The sequence below is a fragment of the Pelodiscus sinensis genome, chromosome 2, assembly GCF_052426305.1.
Source record: "Pelodiscus sinensis isolate ZL-2025 chromosome 2, ASM5242630v1, whole genome shotgun sequence".
Lineage (NCBI taxonomy): Eukaryota > Metazoa > Chordata > Testudines > Trionychidae > Pelodiscus > Pelodiscus sinensis.
In genome coordinates this window covers 228,142,623-228,166,482 of record NC_143053.1, presented here as the reverse complement: position 1 = coordinate 228,166,482, position 23,860 = coordinate 228,142,623, and the positions used below count along the sequence as shown (strand labels likewise).

The 23,860-nt window shown below is 39.9% G+C and overlaps 1 protein-coding gene across 4 annotated transcripts in view; it reads right to left on the bottom strand.

Annotated features, from left to right (window-relative positions):
• MYO3A (myosin IIIA) overlaps positions 1-23,860 on the bottom strand; it is a 219,695-nt gene that overhangs the window by 74,993 nt on the left and 120,842 nt on the right. For all 4 annotated transcript variants that reach the window (XR_012902077.2, XM_006115285.5, XM_075922537.2 and 1 more), the window contains exons 13-20: positions 22,215-22,319; positions 21,754-21,837; positions 20,325-20,527; positions 18,764-18,862; positions 18,549-18,663; positions 8,972-9,098; positions 7,543-7,753; positions 5,787-5,934 (exon numbers count right to left, since the gene is read on the bottom strand). Coding sequence is in view for 3 of the 4 variants with exons in the window: in XM_006115285.5 (XP_006115347.3) it covers positions 5,787-5,934; positions 7,543-7,753; positions 8,972-9,098; positions 18,549-18,663; positions 18,764-18,862; positions 20,325-20,527; positions 21,754-21,837; positions 22,215-22,319 (1,092 nt within the window). In the remaining variant the exon portion in view is untranslated. The remainder of the gene's footprint in view (positions 1-5,786; positions 5,935-7,542; positions 7,754-8,971; positions 9,099-18,548; positions 18,664-18,763; positions 18,863-20,324; positions 20,528-21,753; positions 21,838-22,214; positions 22,320-23,860) is intronic.

Sequence of the window (23,860 nt, the reverse complement as noted above, 5' to 3'; positions counted from 1 at the left end):
TCAGAATCCAGGAATGAATTTGGCCCACTATTTGAAGAGAATTAAAAAACGCTCCTCAAAATAGAGAGACAGCATTTATCGCAATTTTAATTTCTTCCACTCAGCAACTCTGTGAAACACACCAAAGTTAAAGTCCTTCCCCTCAGAATACCTTGCTATCAGCCCTACATGGTTACAGTTGGGGACTGTTAGCCCAAGTGCTTATGCTGACCTCAATTTCCATGGCAGTTCAAGGAAAGAGAATTGGGGGCTTATATAAGCAGGAATGCAACAAGCCACTTGTGAAAGTAGAAAGAATTATATTGTAAGAGAAAGACGAATTATACTGTAATAATAGAATAAGTTCAAGGAATACTGTTTGTCCCTGAACAGAAGAGAGAAGATTATGTTAATGTTGTTTGTAGGTATGCAGGATGGATCAGAGTGGAGCTAGGTGTGTCTGAGATAACAGGGAAAGGAACATTAGGTGTTAGTCAGAAAGTAATTGAGATAACCAGCGAGATATGGACAGTAGATTGCTGAGGCCTGATAAAGGAAATGAAGATACGTGACTAGTCTCATGAGAATCATGTGAGTTTTGCGCCCTTTTGTAATCATGTTAATTTTGCTTTCTTTTGTCTGTATAAATCAAGGGGTTTGAGCTTTGTATGGTGCTCACATTTTCTGGGCGTATTAGCAGAGCGGCTTTGCTAATAAACAGAGTGGTCTGACAAATTTGTGAGTCCTGAGTCTGACTTTGACACACTTAAAGGAAGAATAAGATAGGTACCTTATTAACATACAGTGCCAGGAATATGCAATAATATGTACAACAATACAGGTGGATGCTTCCCTGTTACAAAGAGCTTACAATACACTCGGAGGATGAGGTACTTTTCAAACAGAAGCATATTGAAATGTCATACCTAATTTCAATTTTGGTATTTATTTCAGAGCTGATTAAATGTGCCAGGGTGACAATGCTAAAATGCTCAAAATCAAAGCCCAAGTCACTTCATCTTTCTGTGCATGAGTTTTTCCACCTAGAAAATAGAGATAATGATACTTTCTTCCTTTGATATCTAATTGTGACGGGGCAGCGGTGTTCTGGGGGGCCCTGAAGCCCTCCACAGCCTGGTACACCTGGCGGGAACTGGGCCCGCTCCAGTGTGCCACCTACTCGGCGGTAGTGGCTCAGTTGGGAGGAGGCAGGGCTAGGAGAGCGCATGGCATCCCTCCGGATGCAAGAGGTGGGGCCGCCCACGCCTACGGTGCCCTGTACTACGCAAGGGGTGGTGCTGGGGACGGCGAGGGGTGAAAAGCCATTCCAGAGCTCAGGAGAGGGTGGGGGGGGGGATCAAGCGGGCAGGTTTGGGGAGCGCCAAGGATGTGCTCGTAGCCTCGGAGCACCTGGATGGGGGCAGCAAGAGGGGTAGGAAGTGGCTCACGGCAGGGCTTTGTGGGCTGGCGAATTGCGGTAAGGAGCCCTCATCAGCCAGGCAAGAACTAACTGACCCTGTCCTTAGGGCCCTGGGCTGGAACTCATGATTGAGGGCAGGTCCGGGTCCCCCTACCCCGTAGGGGAGCGGCAGGCAGAACCCCTCCCCCAACCCCCACTGGTCGGCATAGAGGCAGGGGTATGGGAAACAGTACTCTGTGAATAGAGTGGGTCATTCTGTCATACAAGGGACCAGACTAAGGACCCTGGGTGTTGGCCCTACTGGGGCAAGGGTGGAGAGTAGTCACAATGCCTGCTTGGTAAGGGGACCCCAGCAGGACCCTCGGTTGTCCGACGCCGGAGGTGCCTCACTGATAGGGCTAAAGCAAACCAAGAGAGGGGAATCCGGAGGCCTGGCCCGGCCTCGTCCAGGGCCACATCAAGGGACCACCCTCTTACAATGATAAAAAACACTATATAAGCACTAGGTATTATCATTATTATCATCACCCCTAGTTATTATCCCTGGAGAGCTGGTACAGCCTAGGCAGTAGTGGCACAGACTATCTCAGAAATATGCCACCTCCATCAGCAAAGGAATAATTTCCATGTTCATTCCATCATTGGCTTCATAGCTCAGATTGCCAAAAGTCAAGCCATTTAAGTCAATTGTGTTGCTCGTTTTTGCTATGCAGATGCCTGTTTAGTGAGAACTGAACTAAGACCAATCCACTTAACCTAGGCAACCAAACCATAAGAAGATATGTTCAATTTCAACCACTGTGACCAGATGTGAAGTTGATTAAATAATCCATGGGAGAGGGAAGGATTTCAATACTGAGAAGACTCCACTCCCTTCTTTAGAAGAATGAAGAGCAAAAAACTGTATTCTTTAATTTTTTATAACATGGAACAGAGTGCTATATAAAAACCTAAGATAGAAGGGAAATACTCCCACAGATGTTTATAGATCTAACCATCATTCCATCCCTTTATGTTTTTCATTTGCAAATTGACACATTTACTTCATTTATTATCTGGGGTTATAAATTTAAAAGAAACCACAGACATGCACACAAAACCACCGAGGAGTCACAAATACAAAAACTATGCTATTCATATTTTACAAAAGATATGCTGGCACACCGCTTTATGCCAAAATTTAGTTGGCTGTAAGCGTTCGGGAGGCTCGGAACTTAAATTGCCCGTGATTACATTATTTATTTCTCCGCCTTTGAATATCTTAAATGAGAAATGAAAGTTGGAGAGCAGATGTGCCCATCATAGCTTAAATGTGTTTAGAAAATGTTACACAAATTATGGGAGTTCAATGTGCAAAACAAAGCAACACTATATACACAAAGGAAATCACAAACGTTTACAAAGATTTACATATCCACATAGCTTTAGACCGAGGATTTTTAATGACTTTTGAAATCTATACTTTTCACCACATTTTTTAGATTATGGTAGAAGAGACTGAATTTGCATGACTTGCAATTGCACTGACGGCTACAATTGAAATAAAAAAGGCTTTTAGCTCATGATATGTTCAGCTGGAAATGAGAGTAGCATACTTTCCTTCCAACAATAGAAGTCAATGCAATGCCCTCATTTTATACTGGCAACGGTCTACTACTAAGCATAACTTCTACATATCAGTATTGAAATCACCCATGCAAATCCTTACACACGTATAAAGTCCACTGTGCACAAGTTGTTGATTTGTACATGAACATTGAATTTCTGAACTTCTTTAATTTTATTCATTAATGGATTCATTAAAATGGTATTTTGCCTCTTCCTATGCAGAGGTACAATCATCATAACAATATTTTATACTTTTCTTTCTCCTTTTCATATGCTGAAGAGAGGGATATTGTAAACATCACTTAACAATCAGAACATATCATACCAGTGCTAAACTTAGCAGTTCCCTTACAATTGACATTCCTGATGCTGAACCACCCACTTTCTACATTATTGTTCTTGTGGCATGGAACTGAAGCAATGTGCATATCCCAAGTAAGGGAGAAAGGGATGTTTTATAATGGCCATTATATATATTGTGAATTATCCTTGAGCAACAGCTTTGCAATCAGTGACAACCTAGTACTCATTTCCCGTTTTTAAACTCACCAAACCTTGTACTAATTTTTGCCTGTAGAGTTACTTCAACAGAGGAGGTGAGTTATATGGGTGCGTGGTGCCATGCTCCAGGAATATTCAGAGTGCAGGTGTCTGGTTCCACCAATGTTCGGGGACGGGTCCCTCCCCTGGCCCTGCCTGCTGCCTTTACGTGCCTCCCCTGGAGCACTGCCCAGCCTTGCTTACCACCTTGGGTAATTTGATGGCCCCAAGGACTCCCAGTCACTACAAGCGCAGCGAGACTAAGGCTGCCTCCTCTGCCCTCCCTTGTTCTGCACTTCAACCAGAAGTACCTTCAGCACCTAGGGGAAGGTGTGTCTTCATGTGCTGTCCCAATGGGAGTAGTAGGGGTGGTGCCAGTGGGCAGCAACTCGCAGAACTTCCCTGTCCCTCTGCCTAGGAGCCACTGACAGAGGGCTGTGCAGGTCACTTTTGGGAGATGCCTGAGGTAAGTGCTGCACCCAGAGGAGCCGACAGCATGTGCAGGTCCTTGGGCAAGGTGGGGAAAGGGACCAGCTCTGCGCTCCCAGAAGGGATGGGGCCTCAGGTGGAAGGGATGAGACTGGGGGTAGGCAATCCTCTTCTCACCTGGAGCACGGCACTGCTCTGCCTCTAGTTCTCATAGCTGCATGGAGCACATGGCATGGCACTCCGGCAGTGATTTAAAGGGCCCAGGGCTCTGGCTGCTGCTGCAGTAGCAGCAGCCAGTAGTCCCAAGCCCCTTTGAATCACTGGGTCCTGGGGCAACTGCTCCCTTTCCCCCACTATGGGTGGGTGTGGCCATACCCTGCATTCCCTTGCACTCCCCATCCCCATCCCCCTGCTCTAGTCAAGAGCCTGCACCCAAGCTCCCTCCCAGAGCTTGAACCCTCCAATCTGCTGCTGTTCTATCTTCAAGCCATGGCCATGAAACTTTCTAAGATCCCAGAGGCAACTGCAGCCAACCAGTTAGACTTGTGAGATCTATATCTTGGGTGCACCTGAAGGCTTGGAGACAACCTGTTGAAGTGTTTGCCATAGCCAAAAAGTTAAACTATATTTGGCTTAGAGGGGTCCAAGACAAAGATGGTCGTACTATTGTAACTGGAAAATCTTCTTCATGAACCTATAAATCACTCTCCAAAGGCAACAGCTAACTCCACAAGATCGTACTGCTTTTGAAATAATTGGAAGTATGTCCACCACAAAGTACTATTTACCTTTTCTTTATACACAAACACATGAGATAGAGATAGAGAGAGAGAAAGAGAGAGAGAGAGAGAGAGAGAGAGAGAGAGAGAGAGAGAGAGAGAGAGAGAGAGAGAGAGAGAGAGAATGGTTCTCTCAAATTTATCTCTCTACTATCTACAAAACCAACAATGACTAAAACAGTTGGGAAAAAGCACTACATTAATATGAGTAATTAAAAATTATGAGGGAGGGTGACAAAAATGTATTTTTAAAAATATACATCTAAAATGTCCTCTAATAATGCAGAGAAAGTGATTTTCACCCTCTAAGTCTAAAATGCGAGGATTGATTACGTAAGACATACAGTATTTGGTAGCACTTCGTTTTTTGTTGAAATGTGGGTTCTCAAATAAGAGAATTGGTGAGCAATTTAAAACTGTTTAACTTAATTGCCATTTAATCCTTTTATAAACTCTATGGTCTTTTTACCATTTTTCCACTGACCCTTTCAAGTTCATTAGCTTTTGCAATTACAACACCTAATTTTTCCTCCAGCTTTTAAATCAAATTACATAGTATAATTAAGTACATCTTCCATGAGTTGGATTAGGAGACCCAATTCTTAAATAAAATACAAATAATTGCAATTATTCTGATTTTTATTATTGGAATTCAATGTTAAAAAACTCATTAGCATGCTATTAAGAAAGTCAGTCTTCAAAAAATATGTACTGTATGACATTTCTGCTTTTTGCTGTTGAACCATAAATTATATAGTACACATTATTCTTCAACAAAACAGCAATGCATTTGAATCAAACCCATTATCACTGTGCTCTGTTGCCTAGAAACTATAAATTTGAAGTTTAATGCATTTTAAATGGACATTTAAATTACAAATAGCAGTCCAACTGTTCTTCACATAATGTAAAGACAAAAAGCAGTCTGTTATAGTCTATTATTCTGGGCCTCTTAAGAAGGAGGCGGAGTTTATAGCTTTTTTTGGATAAGGTATTTTATATTCAATTTGATAAAATATTCCCAAACCTACCTGTTCCCAGGCAAATACATGCTGATTGAAGTAGAACTGAATCTGTTCATTGGCAATGTTGATACACAGTTGTTCGAAAGAGTTTTTTTTGAAATTTTCAAAGCCAAAGATATCAAGAATCCCAATGTTCAACTCACCACCATTTTCACTGAAAAAAATTAAAGAAGTTCTTCATATTTTTATCTCTATTATTTTACATAGAGCCTAATTTCATTGTTGCTTCAAGAAAATAAATAATAGGCCAAATTGATCACTGATGCTGTGAGTTACATAAGGATGAGTTTTGCCCAAATCAGATGAATCTTAATAGAATGATCGATTCTAATATGCAATGCAATAATATATTCAAATTTAAGGATGACTGTATGTGCCAGACACAATGTATTTACTGTAAGCGTGGGTGAACTCAGTTGGCAAAGACAAACAGAATTTCTAATTTTAGGTTTAAACTAATATTTAACACTTTTAAGCCTATTGGAAAAAGTAGAGTATGGTTCACAAGTGGCACACAGTTGCTCTTTGTTTCTATGATAATAAAATAAGTTTATAATTAGATACTAGTTATTTGTTCCCTCAGATTATTTATTTATAAAGCGTAAAGCTGATTTTTCAAAATAGATTGTCTGCAGAGAGGCCCCTAGATTCATTCTTGTGCACCAAAATACCAGCTTCAAATATTAAGGAGTTAAATGCGCAATGAGGTAAATGCAACAGGTATTTAGAAGTCTAGCTTTAGAAACTGAAGTATGAAAATTTGAGTTTTCATATTACTAGCAAAAAGTCTGAAGGAAAAGTATTGAATAAGTAATTATAGGAATTTAGCAAGTAATGCCTATTTTATTACCACTGACACAAAGATCACATCTGTTATTCATACACTGCATGTATTTTAGGTACCAGATGGGGATCCTCATCTCTTTCCCTTTTACAGTGGAATCACGCTTGTTCCATTGGTTTGGAGCCCTTAAAGACTGCTCAGTGGTAGAGTGATGGGATATGTCCATAAACAAGCCATGCAGCTCAATCTGTTTGGTATTTTGACTTAATAATCATTGATCAAAATGGTATTTATGGCTGTTACTATTTTAAAGATTAGAGGGTTTGTAGGGCTACAAAACGGAAGCCATGGATTCCCTGATATATTTCTCAAATTAAAAATGCAGATTTGCCAGTTTGAAATATTATGTCTATTCTGAATCCGACAGTTTTAAATTCATCCAACTCCCCTGCCACCTCACTGATATGAAGAGTCTTGATTTACATGATTTATTAACAAAGGTATGCCACTCCTTCACCAGGTTAATTTGCATGCCCATCCCCCGTTCTTTGCCTGTGTGGGTATAGCCTGCAAATGAATGTCAGGGTTGGCTTTAAGTAGTATGAGTAAATAATCTGAAGGAAAAATATCTGGCTTACTATTGATTTACATGGGAATAACTGAGATCAGAATTTCACCCTGTAAATCAATAGAGAAATGCCAAGATGACAGCATTATGGCTATTTGCTATATGTCTACTGAATACTAATAATGAAAAATGTGTATGATCAGAAATGGTTACCATAGGCGCAAAAGCTATCAGATGGAAGGAAGGATTTCTAAGAGCCAATTATTACAAATCTGGTCAAGCTAATAAAATATTATATCATGCATGTTCAGTTCTTAGATGTTCTATAAAATATATAAAGCAGTTAGTTATATAAATCATACATTTCCCATTACAAAGAGAATTTTTCTATTGCAAAAATGTCCCTTTACCTTAAATGTTTGTCTGGCTTGAGTAAGGTATTGATGCGATTGACTATCCAACTAAAGAGACGTCCATACAACGCTTTGGCCATGGCATCTCTAACATCAGTAGCTTTTTCCACAGTGTTGGGACGGATAATGGTTTCCCCTCGAGTCACCACACAGTGGGAGGTGAGAGCTTCTTGCAGCTCATCGGCCTGAATGCATAGCAAGGAAGCACCTAAGAAGTGAGCAAATGTAGTGTTAAAACATACACACAATCTGCAGGTATAATTTTGAAGGAAGAAGAAATTTCTTAATTTCTAAGGGCTGGATTGTAACAGTACAATAAAACACAGGAAGAACCCTAACACTACAATGTGTCCTGATTATGGGGCCATGTGGAATTGTGCTGCCCCAAGAGCAGATGAGGGACTCATTCATAACCTGTAGCTAATTCCTTTCTTGCTTTTGGGTGGAAAAGGAATGTGCACCAGCCCTTTCTCAAGTGCAAATTACTGTCCCTTCAGTGACCGCTCAGCCAGGCTGGCCAGTGTGTTGGGATAGCATCAAGGTTCCACCCATACATAGAGGGGGAGTAGCTGCTTCCCTGTGGATGCTTTTCCACTATAAGCCCATTGTGACCCACAAGGCAGGTAGCCCAGCTCTACTTCCTCTAGATAAACACTATGGGTAGGTCTAGACTGCACCCCTCTGCTGGCAGAGGGATGCAGATTAGGCTGGGCGAAATTGCTAATGAAGCGGGGATTTAAATATCCCACACTTCATTAGCATAAAAATGGCCACCGCTTTTTTGGCACGGAGCTTTGTCAGAGAAAAGCGGCAGTCTACAGGCTGATCTATGGCTAAAGAAAGCCTGTTCTGATAGATCCATTATGCCTTGTAAAATGAGGTATATAGGATCTATCGGAAAAGGCTTTCTTTAGCGATAGATCAGATTCTAGACTGCCGCTTTTCTCCGACAAAGCTCCGTGCCAAAAAAGCGGTGGCCATTTTTATGCTAATGAAGTGTGGGATATTTAAATCCCCACTTCATTAGCAATTTTGCCCAGCCTAATCTGCATTCCTCTGCCGGCAGAGGGGTGCAGTTTAGACATACCTTATAGGAGGTACAATTGATAAAAAAAATTCTAATTTTTCATTAAAATCTCCCCAAAAATGTATAAATCATGAACATTTAGTTTTGCTTTTCACATATCTCCAGTACCAGTCATGCTACCTGAATAAAATATGTGGACAGACATAAAAACTGAATAATTTGTACGGACATAAATACATTTTTATTTATGTGGCTTGGGCATGAATTGAACTCCTGTATTTTAATTAGTCCTGCAAAATTTCCAATGGTATTCAGTTTTTATAGATAAATCTAATGTGATAAAATCTCCTGCCTGCTAAACTGTTAAAGAAATTTAATCTTAAAGAATAGAGAACTCACAATTCTGAAGTGCGACTGGGTTGGAAATATTGCTCTTGTCAATCATGTGCTCAGATACCACTGAAGAAAACTCAATGTTACCCACATTTAAAATTGCAGCAAGAATACTGTATACACTTCCAAGTTCCTGAAAAGGAGATTCAAACATAGTTATTTATAGTTTTATATTTGGACCTTAGGCTGCAATGACTGTTATTCAGCTCCCCTTTTCCATATCTTAAGGATAAGCATCTGTACTGGGCCCTAATGTGTTGCTATTGACTGCCTCCTCATTTATTGTGGAGCTTGGACATTCCTCGAGCATACACAACTGAACAGGAATAACTGACTGACCAGATCAATGATCAAAGCATCTGACATACATAATTCTACTGGTTGGACCTTCCTTGTCCAGAACCCTTGGGATCTGAGATCTTACTGGCCCTGAACCAGGGAGTTTGCTAGACCAGGGGGGTAAATGAAGGCCCCTCTGCTGCTGGCCCCCAAACTCTGCACTCCCCTCTCCTGGCCACTGGGCTCCCCTCCCAGCTGCTGGCCCCTGCTCCCAGCCCTGGCCCGGGTCCCTGCCACCAGGCTCCTAGCCACTGTCCACCTCTCCTGGCCCCAGCTAGGCTCTGCTACATGCTGCCACCTCCCCTGCCATCAGCCTGGCTCCACTCCTGGCTGCTTACCCCTCTGTTGCTGGTTTCCTGGCTGACCCCTGCTCCTGTCCACCAGTTGGACTCCTCTTCCCCCTGCCCTTTTTCTCTCCAATTTTTCCACATGAGTGCTCCATGTGATCACAGATTTTTCTGGACCAGATTCAACAAATCAATGCAATTGCTTGACAAGGTTGGGAATTCCTTCTCAGTATAATTAAATTTTCATCACGCTCTCCTCTATCCATCAGCAAAACCAAAGCACTTCTCTCTTTGGCCCACTTCACGGGCTTCCTTTTTGATATCTAATTAAAGATCTTTGTTCTTGATTTTAAGGTCTGGCTCAATCTTTATCTCCCTCTCTATTTTTGTTCTCATTCCATCTTACTCTCCTCAGGCTGTGCTCCTCCTGGTCCTCTGGCTTTACTGCTCCCTTTTTACACTCCATACCTTACAGCACTCTGCCTCCCACATCTGGAACAGTCTCATTCTTCATGTCCACCATATACTCTCTTCTAGGAATACATCTACCCCATTCTCCACACCAGTAAATCCTCACACCATACTCTAATCCTAGTCCTCCGGAGATGCCTGGCACCAAATAGGAGACAAGGAAGAAGGGGAATGCACTTAACCTGACTTCTTCAATAGCTTAGAAGTTCAGCAGCATGCAGGTCAGAACAGGCTGAATCTTATAACGGGATGCCATAGTGGTTCTGCTTTTCCCTCTATGCACCAGAGAGTTCAAGAGCAACCCCATACAACTCCTTGGTATGCCTGAAAGCATCATCAAGCCCTAAGACTGGAAGCTTCTTGTAACCAAAAACGAGTCTTACACAGGCCTAATTTCATGCATCCACTGAAGTCAATGGAAACCTTGCTTCAGTGGAAGAAGAATCAGACCATATAGAGTTCTCGTTAAGGGAATGTAAGAATGACCATACTGGGTCAGACCAAAGGTCCATCTAGCCCAGTATCCTGTCTGCCAACAGTGGCCAATACCAGATGCCCCAGAGATAATCCTCATGTGATCCCTCCGTTGTCACCCACCTCCAGAGAAACAGAGGCTAGGGATACCATTCCTACCCATCCTGGCTAAGAGCCATTGATGGACCTAAACTCCATGAATCTATCTAGCTCTTTTTTGAACCCTGTTAAGCTCCTAGTCTTCACGACATCATCTGGCAAGGAGTTACACAGGTTGACAGTGTGCTGAGTGAAGAAAAACTTCCTTTTGTTTCTTTTAAATCTGCTGCCTATTGATTTCATTTGGTGACCCCCAATTCTTTTATTGTGGGAATAAGGAAATAACTTTTCCTTATTCACTTTTTCCATACCAGTCATGATTTTATAGATTTCATATCCCCCCCCCCCCCCCAGGGTATGGCTACACTGCCGCTTTTTTTCAAAAAAATATACGCAAAATGCACTACACATTTTACGTAGCTTTATTTGATCCTTTTGTCGGAAGAGGCTTTTCTGACATATGGCCAGTCTAGACTGGGCCAAATGTCAGAACCCCCTCTCTGTCGAAGCCCCCCCCACCTCTTTCGGGCTTCCAAAAGAGTGCATTTGCTCTTCCGGGAAAAAAAACAGAAGAGTAAATGTGTCTCTGGACGCGGAAGAGTTTTCCTGGGGTACCTCCAGTATCCCGGAAAAACTCTTGTAGTCTATCCATATCCTTAGTTTCCTCTTTTCTAAACTGAAAAGTCCAAGTCTTTTAAATTTCTCTTCATAAGGGATCCGTTCCAAACCACTCATCATTTTTGAAGCCCTTTTCTGAACCTTTTCCAATGCCAATATATCTTTTTTGAGATGAGGTGTCCACATCTGTATGCTGTATTCAATATGTGGGCATATCGTGGTTTTATATAGAGGCAATAAGATATTTTTGGTCTCATTCTCTATCCCTTTTTTAATGATTCCTAACATCCTATTTGCTTTTTTGACTGCCACTTGGATGTCCCCATCATATATAGTTGGGATTATTATTTCCAGTGTGCATTACTTTACATTTATCAACATTAAATTTCATTTGCCATTTTGTTTCCCAATCATTTAGTTTGGTGAGATCTTTTTGAAGCTCTTCACAGTCTGCACTGGTCTTAAATATTTTGAGCAGTTTAGTATCATCTGCAAATTTTGCCACCTCACAGTTTACCCCTTTCTCGAGATCATTTATAAATAAGTTGAACAGGATGGGTCCCAGGTCAGATCCTTGGAGGATCCCACTAGTTAGATAACATTTATTCCTACCCTTTAATCAGTTTTCAGTCCACGAATGGACCTTCCCTCTTATCCATGACAACTTACTTTATTTAAGAGCCTTTGGTGAGGGACCTTGTCAAAGGATTTCTGGAAATCTAAGTATACTATCTCCACTGGATCCCCCTTTGTCCACATGTTTGTGACCCCTCCCACCCAAAGAACTCTAGCAGATTAGTAAGGCATGATTTTCCTTTACAGAAACCATATTGACTTTTCCCCAACAAATTATATTAAGCCAGGTGTCTGACAATTTTATTCTTCACTATAGTTTCAACTAATTTGCCCAATACTGACATTAGACTTACCGGTCTGTAATTGCCAGGATCACCGCTAGAACCCTTTTTAAATATTGGTGTCACATTAGCTATCTTCCAATCATGAAAGATATGGAAGCCGATTTAAAGAATAGGTTAAAATCACAGTTAAAACACAGGACTAACACGGCTACATCTCTATCACTAAATCACAGTTAATAGTTCCATAATTTCACATTTGAGTTCTTGCGCAACTCTTGGGTGAATGCCATTTGGTTCTGGTGACTTGTTACTGTTAAGTTGATCAATTTGTTCTAAAACCTTCTCTAATGACAGTTCATTCTTGGACAATTCTCAGATTTGTCACCTAAAAAGAATGGCTCATGTTTGGGAAAGTCCCCAATATCCTCAGCCGTGAAGACTGAAGCAAAGAATTCATTTAGCTTCTCCGCTATGTCTTTATCATCTTTGAGTGCTTCTTTAGCATCTTGAATATCCAAGGGCCTCAATGGTTGCTTAGCTGCCTTCCTGCTTCTGATGTACTTAAAAAACATTTTACTATTACTTTTTGATTTTTTGCTAGCTGTTCTTCAAACTCCTTTTTGGCTTTTCTTATATTTTTACACTTAATTTGACAAAGGTATGGTCCTTTCTATTTTCCTCACTAGAATTTGACTTCCACTTTTTAAAAGATGTCTTTTTATCTGTCATTGCTTCTTTTACTTGGTTGTTTAGCCACGGTGGCACTTTCTTGGTTCTCTTACTGTGATTTTAAATTTGGGGTATACATTAAGTTGGGCCTTTATTATGGTGTCTTTGAAAAGTTTCCATGAAGCTTGAAGAGATTTTACTTTTGTCACTGTACCTTTTAATTTCTGTTTAACTAACTTCCTCATTTTTGTGCAGTTCCCCTTTCTGAAATTAAATGACACAGCGTTTGGCTGCTGATGTATTTTTCCCACTACAGGAATATTAAATTTTATTATATTATGGTCACTGTTTCCAAGTGGTCCAGCTATATTTACCTCTTGAACCAGATCCTGCGCTTCACTTAGGACTATATTTAGAATAGCCTCTTCCCATGTGGGTTCCAGAACGAGCTGCTCCAAGAAGCAGTAATTTAAGGTATTAAGAAATTTTATCTCTGAATCCCATTCTGAGGTGACATGTACCCAGTCAATATAGGGATAGTTGAAATCCTCCACTATTATTGAGTTTTTAAATTTGATAGCAATCTCCCTTAGCATTTCATAGTCACTATCACTGTCCTGATCCAGTGGTCGATAATATACCTCTACTGCTATATTCTTATTATTGGAGCATGGAATTCCTATCCATAGAGATTCTATGGAACATTTGGCTCATTTAAGATTTTTACTTCCTTTGATTCTACATTTTCTTTCATGTGTAGTGCCACTCCCCAACGAGCATGACTTGTTCTGTCCTTCCGATATATTTTGTATCCTGGTATGACTGTGTCCCATTGATTGTCCTCATTCCACAATGCCTATTATATCAGTATTCTCCTTTAAAACAAGGCATTCTAGTTCACCCATTTAACTATTTAGACTTCTAGCATTTGTGTATAAGCACTTTAATAACTTGTCACTATTTATCTGTCTGCCATTTCTTGATGTGCTAGACTCTTTTTCATTTGATTGTGTCTCATCTGATCTGACCCATACTTCCATCCTCTCCTCCTGAACATAGAGCATCTCTATTAATAGAACCTCCCATAATACATGTCTCTGTCTGATCCATGTGCTCCTCCGCACCGGTCGGCTTTCCTCCAGCCCTTAGTTTAAAAACTGCTCTACAACCTTTTTAATGTTAAGTGCCAGCAGTCTGGTTCTATTTTGGTTTAGGTGGAGCCCATCCTTCCCATATAGGCTCCCCCTATCCCAAATGTTTTCGCAGTTCCTAATAAATCTAAAACCCTCCTCTCTACAGCATCATCTTATCCACATATTGAGACTCTGAAGCTCTGCCTGCCCACCTGGCCCTGCATGTGGAACTGGAAGCATTCCAGAGAATGCTACCATAGAGGCCCTGGATTTCAATCTCTTTCCTAGCAGCCTAAATTTGGCCTCCAGAACCTCTCTCCTACCCTTATTGGGAAGCACTTATTCATGTTCTTAAGCTCATCTGTATTCACAATAGCAGTTTCAACACATACTTCATTTTAAGCTTGCGCCTAAATCCCAATGATTTTAACTTAAGCATCCTGAATGGGGACTTTTTTCTGATCTGGGCCAATGTTTGTAATTGCAGTGTAAATTTTAGGTCACATATACAGTAAGGGTACGTCTAAACTACATGGCTCCGTTGACGGAGCCATGTAGATTTGTTTGTTCGGCAAAGGGAAATGAAGCCACGATTTAAATAATTGCAGCTTCATTTAAATTTAAATGGCTGCCGCGCTGAGCCGACAAACAGCTGATCAGCTGTTTGTCGGCTTAGCGAGCTAGTCTGGACGCTCCCCTGCTGACATGAAAGCCCTTTATCGACCTCCCTGGTAAACCTCATCCTACAAGGCATAACGGGGAGGTCGATAAAGGGCTTTCAGATCGGCAGGGGAGCATCCAGACTAGCGCGCTGAGCCGACAAACAGCTGATCAGCTGTTTGTCGGCTCAGCGTGGCAGCCATTTAAATTTAAATGAAGCCGCGATTATTTAAATCGCGGCTTCATTTCCCTTTGCCGATCAACCTAATCTATACGGCTCCATCGGTGAAGCCATGTAGTTTAGATACACCCTAAGTGACCTTACATAATAATGATTGATAAATAAAGTTGTAATAGTGATAGAGTCGTGATTTCATTGTGATTTTGGCTTTGATCTAAGATGTAAACTTGAATATCCATATCCATATTTGATTATTTCTGGTCATTTCCTAAGCAGAGTCTAACAGTGTTAGATTCTGTAATGTAGACTAGGGTTAAAGTAGATTTTTGGGCTATTATTTTTCTTAAGGGTGCAAAAGTACAGGATAAGCATTTTATCAGATATGTTACCCATCACTCCACAGCATTATATATTATAACATTTTGTAACATCCTGGCCTCAATTATTCACATACAATCATTAATCCTTAATTATCTTTGATTGCTCCAAAATATTTGATCTTATTTTCAACACTTTTGGAAGTGAATCCAGCACAAATCCAGTATTTAGTAAGAATTATTCCAGTTACTCCAAAGCCAACTAAAAAAGCTCACTCTAAAAGTTACTCTTAAGATGATTGTTGCACGGTATATGTATATACAGGCAGTCCCCGGGTTACGTACAAGATAGGGACTGTAGGTTTGTTCTTAAGTTGAATTTGTATGTAAGTCGGAACTGGTACATATTGCAGGGGAAACTCTAGCCAAACATTTCTCCAGAGCTCAGTTTTATTCTCCCACACCTCACTTCCCTCAGTCCTTTATTCTCAAGCTGAGGTGTCTGATGAGAAAAGCTGCTCCGCGTCTCCCTGGTCTGCTGGGAGGAGGGGAGGGTGTGCTAGCTTCGTGTCTCCCTGGTCTGCTGGGGGGAAGCAGCTAGTGCGGGGTTGCCTCACCCCGTTTGTAAGTAGGGATCCGATGTAAGTCGGATCCATGTAACCCGGGGACTGCCTGTAAATGAGCTTTTCAAGCTTAAAAATGTGAATGAAATTCAAAGAAATTGATAACTTGACTTTTGCCATTCTGTTGTATAATGGGTATAGCAACTGATATTTTTGTGCCCTTTTCCAGTAGGTGTTAAATCTGGCTTAATCTGTCTAGAACAGAATGATTATTGTGCACTCAGGCAGTCCTTTTCTCTTATTTTTGTCACACAGCCTTAAGTAAAACAGAGTGGCTTTAGGACAGAGAGCAAAATATAGAGTATGTAGCTACCATTACAGTATGCTAGCCAATTTAAAAGAGATTTTATAAAAACATTTCTGCTGTATTTTAGTAAGGATGCAAACAACTTATGTCCACGAATCCTGTTAATAAAACAAGAATTATGGACATATAGAAACTCCTCTGTGCACCATCATGAAACATCAAAGGTTAGGGGAATGTTACTGTTTCTTTCCATGGAAAAGCTGCTTTCCGATGTATCATCTTTCTCTGGACAAATGTAGCAGTCTCCACATGTACAGACCTTGATCCTGGCATATACCCATAGTTCTGCAAAGGGCATGGTGTGGAAACACACAGTCCCAGTGGCAGTGCTGGGAAGACATTATGCCTGGATTAGGTACAATAATTCCAGGAGGTACAACGATTCCAGATGCTATGCTACCTTTCAAGACAATAGCATCCACTCCCCTCTTAACCCAGACTTCTCTGCTGCTGCAATGGAAGTCGGTTAGACAAGAGCACCCTGCCACTTTTCAGAGGCTAGCACTTCCATGAGGAATAGCCCTATCAGTGCCCATGCTCTCTTGTATTCTACATAGAAGACTTAACAAGGAAGACTCTTTGTGCCTCTCCTACCCATCCAGTCAGAAACTAAGCATACTTGTCACACAAACTTCAGCGAAGTGAACAGAAGATGCATGCTGACATTGTAAGCAATGTGGCAAGTCACATTTCTCAGTGGACTTCCAGCATATCAGAACTGACACTTCCTCCTTTTGACCATATAGGGTTATTGCTACATACAGATAATGCTCTTATTAATCAAAATGAATGTTTAAGAATGGAAAACGGGAGCAGGCTGGTGTAACTTCATAGTATATACTATGCCTCACGAGGTCCTGTTATGAGAGTGAGTCTGTGCCTTCCCATTCCTTTAGGTCAGTTCTGAAAAGATGGAAATACTGCTGACAGGAGATCCTTGGGCCGTACTTGTGCACTAGAGTTGTGAATAACTATCAATAGGAAAAAGATGAGAAAGAGCTCAGAAAAAACATGAAATGTCAGCTTTACTGCTAATGAGTTTCATCTGATTCGGATACAATATAGGTTTTCAGCAAGGCAGGTAATGGGCCTGATTAAAAACAATTTTGATAGAAAATTTTCAAACAGAAAATTGGATTTTCAAATAAAATGAATTTTTTGGCAAATGTATCCTCTTCCCATTGAAAAAAAATAATTTTTTTTGTCAAAAATGTATTCCTAAATATGATTTATTTGGATTTTTAAATACCACGACAGTGCCTCATGAACGTTGTAGTTAAGGTGTCTGATGCTCCCACTCTCCTTTATAGACCATGCTCTCCATTTGGAATTCATCTCCCATGATTCCATGTAATTGCCATGATGTATCACCTCTCTCAAGAGGGAAAACCACGGTGCATGACGTGAGATACTTATCAACAACTCCAGTGCTATAAAATAGCAGATAATATTGCTTATGATTTTAATTTTTTTGCAAAAAATTCAAAATTTTCCATGGGGAAAAAAACTAGTTTTCCAAAGTCATGTAAGAAATAAATGCATCACTAATGGCAAAGCAGCCAGAAAAATATTATTAAAACATAGCAGAAAAGGTTCTCACAAATTTCCTCAGAGTTAAAATCCTACCCCTTAATGATGGCATAGTGAATTTTAACACATTCTCAGCCATGTGTATCTTTCTCATCCAAACTAGACCTGTGAAAAGTCTCACACTTAGAATTTCAGAAAACTCTCAGATCTTCTTTTGTAAACTAACATTCTATTTTTTAATAGATTTGCCTTTTAGTACCTCCTTCTTGTTGGACTTGCTACTCTAGAACTAGGCACCGTGTCTTGTTCAGTATTCTGAGAAATATTAATCACCATAACTAGCAATGTTATAATGAAGTTCTTATAATAAAGGTATAAGAACTTCCTTGTTTCAAAGCATCTGATGAAGGGAGACATTAAAAAGAAACAGACTGAAATTTATTGTAATTATACGTGGTACAGGCTTATATGGGAGGACCAGTGGCCTACACATCCATGAAAAGAGATAAGAAAGAAGAATAGATCAAATAAGTGGTCACTGATCAGACTCATCCTGACATGACAGGTTTGGGCCACCTAATGCATTTCAACTATCTTTGCCAAAGACTGCTTATTTCAAACTATTTTAAAAAGCGAATAAAGCTTACACTAAACAAGCTAAAGTTATAGTCTTATTAATGGCTACAGACATTTTCTATACACTTATTTTGTAAATATATTTTTTCAAATATTCAGCTGTGTTATGTCCACTAATTTAACAGTATTAATGAATAATAAAACTTTATTGTATATAGATGCTTAGAAGCTTCCAAAAGAATTAAAATGGGTAATGTAAAATAACAAACTGACCACAGAATATCCAAAAATGTCCAAGAATCATAGCCGAAGTGAGCAACATAATGAAGGAAATTAATTACATTCTTTGAATACATTCTCCCTTCATTGCCTCTTGTCACAGGAAGAAGCATAGGAAGATGTTTGAAAAATGAAAGATTGAAATATTATGAGCACTCACCTCCATTGTAAAACCTATAACTTTGAAGCATTGCTCAATTAATGCAAACTGAGACTTATAGAAACTATTATTCATAAAATCTTGCACTGTTCGGAGATGGTCATTTTGCAGGTACCTGAAAGGTTTGAGGAATGAAGAATTATAATCCAAATGAGAATGAGCCAACTACAATGTATACTTTAGTAATCCATTTATGTAAAAAGAAATTTCATTACCTGGGTGGCTTATACTCTGGCAGTTTATAATGTGCCAGTTTCTTCTTTTCTGCTAAACCAGCATAGATATAATAAAAAATATGGAAATTTTTCTCTCCCCTAAAACAACAAAAGGAATTATTTGTTTGAGTAACAAAGCTGTACTGCTAGATTTATTAGTGGCATTGCTGCTATTGTTAGATATTGTTACAAATAGTGAGTCAGATCTGTTGCTGTAAATTGACGTAATTTTACTCAAGTCAATGGAGTTCCACCAGTTTATATCTGCTGCATACTTGGTGCCATGATTATAAATATGCAAACTTTTTTGTCTTATCTAACAATGCAGAGGATGCAGAAGTAATTAAATGTGGTGTTGTATTGTCTGATACAATAAGTAAATACTGGGTCAGATCCTGGAAATTGCCTTAGTAAATTACCTGTGCCCAGAGTAATTGATTTGAATTAACTGTTCAAATCTTTCCTCCTGGGTAAAGCTGCAGTCTCATAATGGGCTTGATCCTGCAAGGTGTTAAGAGATTTGACTCTGATTCAGAAAAGTATTTAAGCACATGAGTAAACATAAGCACATTATACTGACATCCTATTTAAGTGGTACCACTGTCCTCATCAGAAATCAGCAAGTCCATGGAAAAAAGTTCAATAAAAGCCATTATTTTAGGAGGGTAAAAGGCTGATTTTATTCTGAAAAATCCAAGATCCTATAACTGAAGTTCAATTGGGGAAAAAGTGTCAATGATAGCATTTAATAAAATGGGGCCCAACTTTAAATTGTGTATTTGTTAAATCAACTTAGAGGAAACAGAGGTAGCCATGTGTGTTACACAGCTGCTTTATGTAACAGGCTCTCATAGAATCAAAACACCTTTAGGTTTGGTTAGTGGGGGAAACATTAAAATTAGAATTGGGGGCAAGATTTCCTTATGCCAACTATTAATCTTTTGCCATTAATTATTGTTAATGACAAAAATATATCTCATTTTGTTTTGTACTTTAATTACTATATGTGAAAACAAGCAGCTGATATTGTTCGGGTTTCATATTAATGTATTCAATTAAATGTTTCAAATTTCTCTATTATTTGTTATATTATTACACATACTCTTAAATATATGCATGTGCTTGATTCATACTCCAAAATTCTATTTGAATTTCCAGGATTTAACCAAATATTTTGCATATAAATTACTTTACTAAAGGGAAAAGTAAATGAAATTTAGTCCAAACAATATATTTAACAGAATATTAAGGCTTTAATTTAAACCCACACACATAAGGAAATTTATAGTTAAGACTACTACAATGACCTTAGTTCTGCCAACATACATTCATCCTTTTTGCAGTACAAAATATGCAAGAATATCTTAAAAACAGATCTGTTTAAGTAAACCAAAATGTAATAAAATATACCATAAGTTATTTTTATTTAAGTTATATCTTTAGAACCTATCAACCTGTTGTTTATTTGAAAGGGATAAAAACCATGTTAATCTTAAAGATTTTGCACATTGCACATCAGTTTTGTTTAATTTAAATGGGTCGATTGTTCTTTTTTACTTACACAGCCTGATGGACAACTCTGGATTTTTCAAGAAGGTATTCTGAAATTTGAGCTCCTACTACGGTTCCTCCACAAGTGAATTTCATTTCTAAGTACTTTCCAAATCTGCTGGAGTTATCATTTATAATAGTGCCCGCATTTCCAAATGCCTCTACAAGATTGTTCACTTGGAGTATCTTCTCCTGGAGAGTCCTATTATTAGCCTAGATATAAATGTCAACATACAGAAAAGGCATTGCTTAAAACAAGAATAATCTCAAAATAACTCTTTTCTAATGGGCCTTTCCATCTACATTTGGTTTTTGAGAGTTATAGTTTGTCTGTTCTGTGTACTTCTGGAATCTTTATTTAAGTATCACAATAAACATTAGCTCTCTGTAATGAGAAAGCATTCCCTTCTTTCTTTTTTTTCTGCCCACAAAGGCTCCAGTTCAGCAACACATACCTAGCTTTAAGCATGTCAATGCTTACATAATGGGACTGCTGTGTGCTTAAAACTGTGTGGACGCTTCAGTACCTTGCTGAGCTGTAGCCTGAACTTCCATCCATCCATCCATCCATCCCAAGTTTTTATACCTCAGTCACCACCATGGTAAAGAAGTGCCTCAGACTGATTTAGTATATGCTTGAAACAAGGGCGAGAGACAGAGTGAAATCCTGGATGCACTGATCTCAATGACAAGCCTCCCAATGACTTCAGTGGGGCCAGGAATTCACCCATGCACTCATTTTCAGCACACTCTTTGTGTTTTCTTAATATTTCTTATATTTCTTAACTCTTCTCTTAATATTAGGCAATTCTTTTCCCCATTAGATATCCATCTTCCTACTTGTCTTCTAAGGGAGACACTCCTGCAGGCTTAACAAGACATCCTAGTGCTGTGACCTTTACTTGCTGAATGTGCCATTGCTCATTGCCTTTAGTATGCAAAACTCTCCAGATGTGACCCAAACTCAGGCATTTGGCATACTTGTGATTTGCTTTAAGGATCCAAATCATGAAGTCAGCCTTTCTAGTCTGAATCACATGGAAAGACAGTAACCCTGACAACAATCTATGCTTACGTGAGGTGAAAAAGAATCCTACAAAGTACATTTTGGGAAATGTTAGGACATTCCCTAAGGAAGAAGATTGCCCAGGAAGAGTATAACTTTCACTGTGCTATGTAATCTTTTATAGCATTTCAATATTTCCAGATGGGCTAAGGCAGGAGCTGGGACACTGAGCTGGGACACTGATACTCCAAAGTTTGTTTTGGGCTATAACACCTTTCAATGTTGTATCCTCAACTCTCTGCTAGCAGATTCCAATGCAGAATTAAGGCATTTGGGGCCTCTAAAAATACTGCAAGTTAGTTAAGGTTATGTTCCAAATCTATTAAGGTTTCAGGCTTTAGAAAGACTTGAGGGAGTATCTGCTTAAACATACCTTTCCCAAAACTGTGAGCTGCTGAACGAGGAGGTGGGCACTCTGTGTCTTGCCAGCTCCACTTTCTCCAGAAATGATAATACACTGAAGATGATAAGAGCAGATGTCCATTTGCCCTCATTGCATCCCTCTCAGCCAGGGCTGGCTCGAGCCATTCCTGTGCCCCAGGCAGCGGGCATGCGACGCATGCATGGCTCTGCCCCCGGGCGCACGGCGCATGTGCAGCCCCACCCCCTAGTGCTCTGCGCACCTTACAGCTGCAATCGGGCACACAGCACCTGATGGCAGCTCTAAGGGGCGCTGCGCCAGCCACTCAGCGCCCCTTACAGCTACCATCAGGCACCCCCATAGGTTGGCACCCCAGGCAGCTGCCCAGCTAGCCTCCTCCTTAATCCGGCCCTGCTCTCTGCAAAGCTAAGGGTATGGATTAGAAATCTGACTGTGGAATTAAATATCTTTACCTGATCTGAATTGTATGTTACCATGGATTGGTATCCAATGTCAGCCACAGCAAAGATGTGGGGAGGATTGGCAGTGCGTTTTGCTCCAATATACAGTTTAGAATGCTGAGGGTGAGAAAACAGCAGATGTTTCTTTCATATCTATCTTTGTATTATTTTATCATGTTTTCATTATATTTATTTATTGCTGTGACACATCCTAAGCACATTTATAGAGAGGCTTATAAATAAAAATTATTACTATAGTACATGTTGAACCTTTAGTCCAGCACGCTCTGGTCCAGCAACATCTGTGGTTCAGCATGATTTCAATTAGCTGGCTCTGCACTTCTCATGGTTATGGCCAACTTTCTCACAGTCCCATAAAGTTTGTTTACAGCCACTAGTCCTAGCTCTCAGTGTTTTGTGATGTTATTTAGCTCTAATTTACCCCTAAATGTTTTCTAAAAGCGCAGTAAGCAGTGGTAGTATTGGTAATACCAGGGGTGGATATAGGGCAGGGCGAATGGGGCGGCCGCCCCGGGCCCCGTGCTTCAGAAAGCCCCGCGCATGTGCCGTGGTGCCACTGCGCATGCACATGGTGTCACTGCGCATGCGCCGTGGCAAAGGGGGGGCCCCATGGAATTATGCTGCCCGGGGCCCCGCAAAACGGTCATCTGCCCCTGGGTAATACTGCTAGACAATATTGATCTCCCTGGTTCGGCAAATTCTCTGGTTTAGCACCAGTCAGGTCCAAAGAGTGCTGCACTAGAGATGTTCAATCTGTAACTATATAGTGAGTCAATGGATCTTTTGTATTCTATTTTAAATATTATTAATAATGAACTGGTATACTTTGAAATCTCACCATGCCTTGATTATGTAAACTATGAAATCACAATAATCAGATCAAGAATGTGTGTTTTATATACAAATCATTAATTTAACATTTCATACATTTTCTTTTCATATACCCATTGAGTATTTTGGTATATTTTATGTGGTTGGCAGATGTTTTTTACTTGCCATAACTGATAACATGCAATGACAACATTTTGTTTGATCTAGACCATTATATCTATCACACTTTGTGCAAGTAACACCAAATGCACTGGCGTAAAATGGAGACAAATGGGAAAACCAAGCTCTTAGGGTATGTCTACACTGCCACCCTAGTTCGAACTAGAGTGGCTAATGTAGGCATTCGAACTTGCAAATAAAGCCTGGGATTTAAAGCCTGGGCTTTATTTGCATGTTCCTGGGTGCCACCATTTTTAAATGCCCCGTAGTTTGAACTACCTGCCCACGGCTACACGCGGCATGGACTAGGTAGCTCGAATTAAAGCTCCTAATTCGAACTACCGTTAAACCTCCTTGCAGGAGGCTTTGGTGTGTGTGTGTGTGTGTGTGTGTGTGTGTGTGTGTGTGTGTGTGTGTGTGTGTGTGTGTGTATAAAAAAAGAGAGTGCATGAGAGAGAAATTTTCTCAGGAATTCAGCAGGTAGTAATGAAACCATTTATATAAAAATATATGCCCATGTACATGCTAGGTGATGATTTTTACTAATAATTCTGTTACTTAGATGTTATACCATTTATGATTATTTAATATTACTCAATATTTAATATTAATTTTCAAATTTCACTGGAAATCACTACAAGCAAAAC